The sequence below is a fragment of the Cantharellus anzutake genome, assembly GCF_015039405.1.
Source record: "Cantharellus anzutake strain C23 chromosome Unknown EI90scaffold_37, whole genome shotgun sequence".
Classification (NCBI taxonomy): Eukaryota; Fungi; Basidiomycota; class Agaricomycetes; order Cantharellales; family Hydnaceae; genus Cantharellus; species Cantharellus anzutake.
The window spans coordinates 760,407-769,987 of record NW_024066987.1 but is presented as its reverse complement, the minus strand read 5'-3'; the positions used below and the strand labels follow the sequence as shown (position 1 = coordinate 769,987).

General features: G+C 48.8%; 3 protein-coding genes across 3 annotated transcripts; 1 reads left to right on the top strand and 2 right to left on the bottom strand.

Annotated features, from left to right (window-relative positions):
• Positions 1 to 857, top strand: EI90DRAFT_1620509 (uncharacterized protein). The gene has a single exon (XM_039051981.1). It carries the CDS (start codon positions 207 to 209, stop codon positions 690 to 692), a length of 486 nt encoding a protein of 161 aa, XP_038914148.1. The 5' UTR covers positions 1 to 206; the 3' UTR covers positions 693 to 857.
• Positions 858 to 3,587: 2,730 nt separating this feature from the next.
• EI90DRAFT_1620505 (uncharacterized protein) lies at positions 3,588 to 7,014 on the bottom strand. The gene is made up of 17 exons (XM_039051980.1): positions 6,563 to 7,014; positions 6,471 to 6,508; positions 6,172 to 6,413; positions 5,895 to 6,115; positions 5,799 to 5,845; positions 5,193 to 5,746; positions 5,034 to 5,133; positions 4,842 to 4,982; positions 4,685 to 4,786; positions 4,450 to 4,631; positions 4,304 to 4,393; positions 4,222 to 4,250; positions 4,122 to 4,173; positions 4,053 to 4,062; positions 3,945 to 3,996; positions 3,768 to 3,885; positions 3,588 to 3,697 (listed from the first exon to the last, which is right to left on the bottom strand). The coding sequence occupies exons 1-17, from the start codon at positions 6,916 to 6,918 to the stop codon at positions 3,674 to 3,676; spliced, it is 2,358 nt and encodes a 785-aa protein (XP_038914147.1). The 5' UTR covers positions 6,919 to 7,014; the 3' UTR covers positions 3,588 to 3,673.
• Positions 6,945 to 8,725, bottom strand: EI90DRAFT_3218702 (Arginase/deacetylase; the record flags this gene model as incomplete). The annotated part of the gene is made up of 8 exons (XM_039066467.1): positions 6,945 to 7,148; positions 7,203 to 7,366; positions 7,417 to 7,587; positions 7,617 to 7,822; positions 7,875 to 7,904; positions 7,960 to 8,118; positions 8,170 to 8,217; positions 8,312 to 8,725. 8 exons carry the CDS (start codon positions 8,723 to 8,725, stop codon positions 7,027 to 7,029), a joined length of 1,314 nt encoding a protein of 437 aa, XP_038914146.1. The 3' UTR covers positions 6,945 to 7,026.
• Between the last annotated feature and the right edge of the window lie 856 nt (positions 8,726 to 9,581).

Here is a 9,581-nt window from a genome sequence, read left to right as displayed (position 1 = left end):
TCCTTGCTATGCACAATGCCTCCGAGGTCATATAGAGGATTCCTTTCGGCCCTCCCCCTGGTACTTCTTCTAGCTCTCCCGATCTGCTCCCGTTCCCGAGGCCTTCTTCAGCACCCGCTCAATGACCGTTCAGGAACAACCACTTAGCAATCTCGCCAATTCGGCACAACATCGGTACGGCTATATGCGCAAAGCAGAGCACAGCTATGCTTCGCCGGCGCCTATACCCTTTCATCCTGGCTTATATGATATTATGCACAACGTGTTATTGTACAAGTTTGTTACCCCCCACCAGCTGCAGCCGCATGCAACGTATCTCCGCCGGCCGCGCCACATCCGCGTGCGGGAAGAGGGGAAGTTACGATATATGCATGTTCAATGGCGAAGAGGAGGTGATGACTCTATGTGAGAAGCCAGCCGCCCAGGGCTCACAGTGTACGATCGACCGCAATACAGCGCAATGCGGCGAGCGTATTCCGGCTTACTCATGGTGTTCGCCAGCAGCTGCTGCTCACTCAGTAGTACTCCACGGCTACCCATGGGCTGAACCACAGGAGGACAAAATGTTGTACGAAGCCGACCAACTGCCGGTAAGTAAGGGTATATACTTCCTGAATTCATATGTAATAACATCTGTCCAACCAAAAAAGCGCACGGGTCGGTCATCCAATACATTGCCAGCAGCTGGCTAGTGCGAGCGCCCAAGAGAGGCTGGTCACCTGCTTACGAGCGCCCAATGGTCAGGCGTGATTCTGATATATGTGGATCAGCTTAGGAGACCCTAGCACCTCATGTCCGCCGGACATGCCGTATATGTGCACCTCATGCATTTCAATCTCCGTAAAATCCACTGCGCTTTCCTATCATCCACAATGCTCGTAACCGAGTGTATCAGGTTTCTGACACGCCGCACCCGGGCTCGAGGGCCATGAGCGTACACTTCTAGTTACTGATTTCATAGTTTATAAGGTGTTCCCGGATCTCCTGGTCGGAAAGGGAAACGGTCTCTCGCATACACTAGCTTAGCTATGCATCCTCCGCATCTGTATCCGTGCAGCGTATGAACTCGAATACTGCAGCCGGAAATTATAGAGGCACAGTTGTATACTCCCAGTTGTGCAATGGTTACAATACGCACAACATGATCTGACCACTTGGCGCCGGAACGAATGTGTGTGGAACCCATTCAGGATAATCTTGGGACTCATATTGGCGGTGTGCCAACGCGTGCTACCATAACACAGTACGCTGGTAAGCCGCAATTATTGAGCGGATAGATGTCTCCGGCATTCCTTTGTGCCCAAAGCAACTCAGGCTGAAGTTGTATCTTTGCACCCGGGATCCGCCAAAGCTAGCTTCGTCTTCTGGCTATGCAGAACCCAACTTCCACTGGTAAGCCGCAATTATCGAGCGGATAGACATCTCCACATCCCTTTGTGCCCAGAGCAACTCAGGCTGAAGGGGATCTGCCAAAGCTAGCTTCGTCTTCTGGCTATACAGAACTCAACTTTCACCCCTCAAGTCTTCAATATCATAGAGTCGCTAATGTAATGAGTCGTCTTCTCGAAGCTTTCCGCCTCGTCGAGATCCACATGAAAATTCGACTATATACAATAGCTGTCTGCCGACTCCGATCCCAGTTCTGACATTGCTTCCGATAGCTGACAATCTAGTGATACCCCAACTGCACCACCTAGCTGGGCTTCCGCGTACACAGTTTATTTGACGCTGGAGCTAGAACCTCTAGGCTCAGTGTCTGGGCTCGGTCCATACTGGCAAACCAAGTTTGATCCCTGTGTCAGATAGTCTCTGGGAGAATCGTCATGCCCGACTGCCGCAGCTAGTAATAGTCGTGGTATGATAACATGGTATGAAGGCCATTCTCATTTCGGTCCCGAATGTGTAATCGTAGGGGCCTGAGGAGAGTTGTGCAGCCAGAAAACTGGTAAATAGCAGTTGCAGGCAGTAATTTAAGCCTTGATGGATTAACCATCTTGATCCAGAAATACGGAAGAGTAGGGCCCCTCCCCCTCCCCAACTAAAACAGGACATTTATTGCAGAAGCCGCGCAAGGTCGAAAGAAAAAAAGCACAAGTAATTTCAATTAGGCGTTGTCGTCATTGTCACCTATCTCTGTCGCCGTGTTCGCCTTCAGACCGTTCGAACTCCTGATGAAGCACTGATGCGGAGGTGGTGGTGTACTGTCGATTGGAGCCCTTGCAAAAGATCCTCGGAGTTTGAAGGTCTCATTCAAGCTCAAGAGTAAACGTTCAGTTGCGAAAGAGTTATAAGGCATCCAGTAATGCCTTGGATGGCATTCCTCTCGCCAGTCGAAACTTGCTAAAAAGCATGATTGTCGCGTGGTATGCGTCTCCTGGACCTCTGGGACAGGTCTAACCGGCGCTCGTCACCAGGCTCACAGTTACTCATGTCCAGCACCACCGAAGTGAACGAATAAATTGACTGATTCGAAACCCTGCCTTGCACGAAAGTGTGAAGGATGCTGGTATGGACGTCCAATCTAGAGGTCCAGTCGGTTCTACTTGACAAGCCATTCTCGGCAAAGAAAACATAAGGGAGTGTTGAACAAGCGCACACCCAAGTCAGGTAGAGAAAATTGTTTGGCCAGCGCTGGGTAGGTACTCATGGTCTTGCTGAAATATACTGACTACCAAGCAAATTAGCGCCGCGTCCGGTTCCGGAGACGCTTCCACGATTTGATGCTTTCTTGGGTGCATTGTCATAGCTGTCCATGTTCCATGCGGGATTCTGGGTGATATTTTACCCTTCTATTCCGTAGTTGAGCGGCAGGCTTTTGACTAGAGGGACGATCCGTTATTGATGGTACGGATGTTGGTGGGATAGCTGAGATTCATGCTACTTACCTAATCGATACATTTCCGAACATCTGTAAGTGGTGACTCGCTAATGGAGCAGGATCTGCATACTACTTCGGAGGACGGGTACACTCAGATCGGACTGATCTTTTATTTCTCGCCTTATTTATTCCCAACACCCCTGTCCTTGGCGCTCTCAGGAGCAGCCTGAAGTTTGCAGGCTAAGTATCCGGGAACAACACACACACACTGTTAACACATGGTCATAAGTAACTCACCAGCCGCAACTCGAGGCACACTTACCAACTACTCCGCCCAAAAGAGAGTGGCAGGCATAGTTCATATGACAACTCTTACCAAAGTCATGCCGGGCAACGTTGCCGCCGCGTTCAACCGATCCTAAGTTTCGGAACAGCATACACCCCAGTAGGCTGCCCAAGATTGGGGCATACCAGAGGTCCACAACTGAAGTGTCGGGGTGTGGACGAGTTGTACCTGCTGTTACCTAGAAGGCTAACACTCAATCGTTCCCTTTCTTCGAGCCCATACCAGGATATTCCGCCTAGTGCAGCTCTCATAAATTCAACTGTCGCGTCAGAATTGACTTTTTTGACACCCCATGCTGAGGGATCCGTGTAGCGCCAGTATCGGGGTCTCAAGTGCATGGGGCAACGAGCTGAGAAGCGGACGGGTCGAGATAAATAGACAACCACAGGAGCTCATGAATGTGACATTAATATCAGAACCAGACCACAATCCTCGATAGTCTTAATTAAGAGAATATACCGCAGAAAAAAGCTTTGGAACCAGATCCTTAGTCCGATCCCCTGGCATGATCAAGCTTGCTTTAGCTTGAAAGACTGTGCAAATTGATGGAATGTGAAATTAGTTGCGAGGACCGATCTGTGCAAGGTCGAGGTGTATCCGTACCTTCTTGAAATGTCGCCGGTCTGCTTCGTTCCGAATGAAGCGCGTCATGCGTTCGAGATCATGCCACAAGAAAGAGCTAATGACAATAACCATGACAGGAATGGCGATAATCCAGAAGCTATAACATCTCGTTAGCAAGTCTGGATCGTAAGTAGTCGGCACTTAGAGACGCCTAACACGATATCGGTGTGCCCGTGATGAATAGACCACATGTTCTCAAAGTTCATTCCTAGAAAACCCATGCTAACTCGGTTGAGATCAAAGACTAAAGATAGCCAGACATACCGAAGTAGCCCTGGAGCAACCATGAAGAATTAGCTTCCGAAGTGCAATCGAATGCAAAACTGGTCTCACAGTGAGGAAGGTCAATGGAAAGAAGATAACTGTTGCGATGCTCAATCGTCGCCTGGAGATATAATTAGTAAGTGTACAGATCGGTGCAGCAGAAACCCACATGGTCTCGTTAGTTTGGTACGAGATCGTCTGAGAACAACATGAGATGGAAAATTCTCAAACATTGCCCAAAGTACACGTACGTTGAACGTAAAATTGATTAAATTTTCTGCGATACTGGAGAACGTATCGAGGGAGCTGAGGATATATTCCGTATGATCCAAGACGTCAGCCTGATCAAGAGACGCCAAGTTGAGAGGGTTTTCAAGACGGAACAAAGCGTCCGCACCAAGTATATCTTAGCTTGATGTGTCATGAACCCTTTTACCCCCGATAGTTCGCTCTTCGGTGCGGCAGAGGAGACGAGCGCCTGACACCTGGCAAGATCGTATCTTCTAAGTCCATACACCAAACTCCTCAACGGAGTTAAGGTCCTCTTATGCAGCGTGATGTCGCCACTGAGGATGTGGACTGCAAGACCAAATCAGTTCGAAAACTAAGTAGATAACAAACAGGTGCCCCACGTTGCCTAACCGACATCATCTTTGGCTTGATAAGAATCTGACGCTCGAGAGACAGAATCTTATCGTGGTAACAATCGATAACTCGCAATGCATCATCCACAACTTTATTGACAGATTGGATCTTGGTGCTATCAAAGCGATAAAAAATGAAACTTACTATAATCTAGGATTGCTTGCAGCAACAAAGATGGGTCTGCGGACGCCCGCAAGATAGTATGCGGCTCCCGCAGGCGATTAACGATTGGTGTGGCAAACATGCGGGACGTAGCATCCTTTCTGTAGATCGAGATAACAGTGCCTAAAGATCGAGAAATTGTTTGCGTGTGTCTGCCGTTGAACAACTACTTACCATCACGCAGAAGGAAAAGGTAAAGGTTCCGGATCTCGACGTTTATTCGAGCATCTTTCTTCAACTCATTGACAAAGGCCTCTTTGCGAGCCACTTTTTCCTAATGAAGCAACGGACGTTCATATTCATGGGTCAGACGGTGAGCAGGTGAGAACGGACTCTGTAAAACGAAGCTGTAGTCTTCTTCAGGGGATTTGGATTCGGTCGAGCGGGAGGCGGAGCTTGTGCACTCGACGCCGCAACATGTGGCATAGTGATATCCTCGAAAAGGTGGCCTATGTCTTCGATCGGAGAGTGCACATCTTCATCAGAATTGTCGTCATCGTGGGCCGTCCGTTTGGACGGTTTGGGGGTGCTCGACTTCGAGTTAAACCAATGCCATGACTTGGACTTCCTGTTCTCAGCAGTCGCTGGGGGAGGCAGGCTTGAGGAACCTCCACGTGAGGTGCTGGGAATACGGGAGGATGTTATTTTATCATCAACAATGACACCATTGTCTTGCAGAGGGTGATGATGATGGTTGTCCTTCCTCCCGTGATTCTTCTCTTTGGGTTCATCGTCCGGCCCCTCTGCGTCCGAGTCCTTATGCTTTTTGGACTCCCCCAATGTGTGGCAAAGGGTGGATATGAACAGGTGCTTGACGTAGTAATCGGCCTTCGACAAGGTCGTGCGTCGAGTATGAAGGACATCCTCGACAGAAAGGGGATGCAAGTCTTGTTCAAACATGGGCCTTAAGTCCATTTCCCGAGAAAAAATCAGACTGACCGTATTGCAATGCTAAGGCGCTAATCACATCCCATGAAATACCCATGCTGCGCAATGTTATAAGACAGGATAGAGGGAGCAAAGTAAGGAACGAACACATTGATCCATCTAACCTTAGCCCATACTGGTCTGACAGATGTTTTGGAATCCTCCAGGAAATGAATCAAGCTCTCGTTGGTAGCTCGTTGGAAACTGGCGTGTGCCCCCCCATAATCGATGACTTGAATTAAGCATTCCTCATGGATATTGGAGTATTGCTCAACAGTTGATGGCCTTCGCGGGTCTACGCCAGGTTCTGCTCCAGGGGCACGAACAGACTGGAAGTAACAAATAAACGATGAGGCCTGTAGCTCTCGACGTGTATGACACACACCGCTTGCATTCTGTTGAGATGCATGACCTTCAAGGCAGAATTACGGAATCTGCTAGCACCAGGCCCAGGGGTCAGGAGGCTGGTTAGAGGTGGTCTCTCATATTTTTCCTTATAGTCATCGGGATTGTCAGACGGCACTAATCTCGACCGTCTAGAGCTTGAAGGATGGGCAGCTGGCTTGTGAGCGTCATCTGTTGGCGGAACGTCAACTGGAGATGAAGGGCCAATATTCTGATCGTCGCCTGTGAAACACGTGCACAGAGTCAATATCTGAACACCTGAGAAGCTCAGCATCGCACCAGACGTAATCGAGCCGCTTTGAGTATGCTCAGATTCACTGAAAGGAATTATGAGCTACCAGGGAGTATGCCACCTGGTATTAGGCGCCCACCTCGGCATCTCGAAGGACTGTTGGCATGCAGCAGGATTGGTAGAAGCGAAGAACCGTTGCAGTTTCCATTTTGGGTTCACTTCAACGTCGCCGTTGGCCGCTTCCAGGCACGAATTGATTTGTAACTTACATAATCGAAGCCACGACGTGTGCACCCCAGACATGACTAAAACCTGACACCACAACCCTCCGTCATCCTGACCATAAGTACCAACCAGACAATTGACCAGATGCGTCGGGAAAGCTGCACTACCACGTGGGGGTAACAAAATAGAATACAACAACAACGTGTGCCAGCTCACTATCACACAGCTCATCCGTATTCTCAAAAGCGATACTTGGACAGTGATCATCATCCCTGAACGGAACCCTCAAGCATTTGTACGGTATCCGACCCCGATGGCCAATTGTGTATATATGCTTTCCCATTTGGAAGGAAAGCAAACAAACCCAGAAAAGACACTTTATATGCCAGAACCTTTCTTCAGGCGCAATGAACTCTTGAAACCTTTTGGTGGAGTGTCAGCGATAAACATTGACAGAAATTCATGTACTATGCCCGCAGCGACCAGGCCTGTCGTCTCCGCTGTACCACCAGGCATCAGAATGTCACCGATTTCGGAGCAACAGCCGTACGCACCGTTCGTATCGTAAGCTGGAGCAACCTCAACAATGTCCATGCCGACAAAATTCAAACCCGCCAATCCTCGAAGAATACCGTTCAATTCACGTGGAGTCCATCCAGCAGGCTCAGGAGTGCCAGTTGCTGGTGCCGCTACGGGATCAATGACGTCGATATCCAAACTAGCACGTTGGGGTGAATCTTGGAAAATGGATCATGTATGATGACGAACCTAAGATAGATGGGCCCATCCCCAACGTGGTCACGAATGAGTTTAGCGATGCCTGCGGGACCAATATCGTCTATATCATCCGTCGTGATGATTGCGAAACCGACTTCTTCATCATTCACTAAATCATCGATATCCTGTAAGGTTTGAAAGGGTAAGAGATCGATGTTAGTGCTTTAAATAGCGTTGGGCGTGCCGTTAACTTGCACCGAATGCCAGCGTGCACACATGTCCCTTTGGCAAGCAAGCCCTGATACGAAGCAGTCCAGAAAAATGTTCCATGAGTGATGAGAGAATCTTCGCTGTTTCCGTAATATCCTTGAGCTGGCCAAGTATCCAAATGACTATCAAAGTGTATGACGGTGATCCGCCCATAGACTTTGTGAAGGGATTGAAGAATTGGAAGGACCTTGGGAAGGTTTTCTAGTGGACTTCATTGGGGTAGAAGTGCGGGGACTCACGACAGCATGATCTCCACCAAGAGTCACAATCTAATAATTAGATTGGAATCTATCCAGGATATGACAGAATATCACACAAACTCACCCGAGGGTGGTCCTTGCCATCAATAGAAAGTCTCTTCGTAACACAAGAGGACCTGATCGACTCAGTACATGGATTGGCGACCGGACGCGCAAGTAGTGTTGAATATGCAGCTGCCATTTGCGCCACTGCGATCGAGTTGTCGAAGGGGGAGATGGGAACCTGACAAATTGTGTAAGAGCTCCATCACACATACAAGAAGCACAAGCTCACATCTCCACAATCTAGCACTGTAGTGTCATTCGTTGAATATGGTGAAGCCTACGTACCATCCATCAGCATGGTAACGACAACAAAATTCAGTGCTCACACCCATCGATTTTCGAACAAAGTGGGATCATGGTATCACACTTACTTCCCAGGCGAGGCTATATCCTCTCTCACGTCTTAACCTCCTGCTTCCACTCCGTATTCCATGGGGTCCAAACCGAGCGCCAGGTCGATACGAAACGGACGTATCAAAAGGCATTCCCAGAATGGCGATATCGAATAGGTTCTTCTCTGAGCCTATATCGTCCAAACAACGAATATACGGGAGGTGTGCAAATGATAATGGTCCGCTGAAAGGCAAATCTACTTGAGGACCGAACTTAAAGGCGTATTCTTCCTCGCTGCGAGACGGCTCGACTGGTGAAGATGTAAACACTTCTTCAGTCCAGATACGAGGCTTATCCACTTGAACATGGTCATGAGTCTCGTGTTCAAGGTGTCCAAATACTAAGATTGCTAAGACTAGTGAAGCAATAAGGGGAGTCCAAAATCGTAACATCAATGAGAGCCGGCACAAAATGGAACGCGCGCAATGCCGTATTATTATCGGTGATCAACAACACGATGTTTTCTGGTCGAGTGTCGCTAAGTGCGCCTTCACCGCGCGTCCTTCGGCGTTGAGACGCAGATGTAGCCAAAAGGTCTTCGCCAGGTACCATCGATCAGTCCAAGCCGCAAGCGGCAGTCCCCGGACACACACACTCGAAGCAACAAAAGGCGGCCACCATTGCTTTGGTTCACATATGCGTTTAATTAAGCATCGCAGAGGACAAGAATCATTATGCAACAGTCTCCCGCCCGACATCCCACGTAGAACAATGGCCCAGACCATGACAAACGAAAAATGACGCAAATACATCTATATATTATTACGAAGTCATAGAGGCTGGAGTCCTGCCTAGCAAATACAGAGCAATCGGGGGACAAGAGGGATGACGTGTTCAAGTGCAGGGGCGACCCCTACTTCTGTTCTGCTCTCTAGTGCTTTGTCCTCATGGCCATTTGGGTCATTCCGTTCTTCAAGCGCGGGCAACGAAATCCGATCATCGCACACCAACTGACCAACTGGATGCCTCCTATCTCCCTATCTTATTTGGCTACTGTTGATTTTCCCATTATATCCAGTCATCCCTTGGCCACTCGAATCATGATGAGGAGAATGACTCTACGATCTCTTCCCTTGGAAGTCATGGCTTCCCTCTACTTGGCATACATCAATATACATGATTATGTCTCAAATAGGGACTACGTTGGTGTCCGTCGGGGCAGCGTGTACGGTGCCCTCATTCATATCTATGGCGACACTTCTGTGTGAGAATCCATCGTCTTCATCTCAATCCAGCTTCGCTCTCAAC

Coding starts and splice junctions, on each gene's coding strand:
- EI90DRAFT_1620505 (XM_039051980.1), bottom strand. CDS start 6,918: ATGATGATCACTGTCCAAGTATCGCTTTTGAGAATACGGATGAGCTGT. Junction 5,134..5,192: donor CTACAGCTTCGTTTTACAGA/GTCCGTTCTCAC, acceptor TTGCTTCATTAG/GAAAAAGTGGCTCGCAAAGA. Junction 4,174..4,221: donor TACCAAACTAACGAGACCAT/GTGGGTTTCTGC, acceptor TTATATCTCCAG/GCGACGATTGAGCATCGCAA.
- EI90DRAFT_1620509 (XM_039051981.1), top strand. CDS start 207: ATGCTTCGCCGGCGCCTATACCCTTTCATCCTGGCTTATATGATATTA.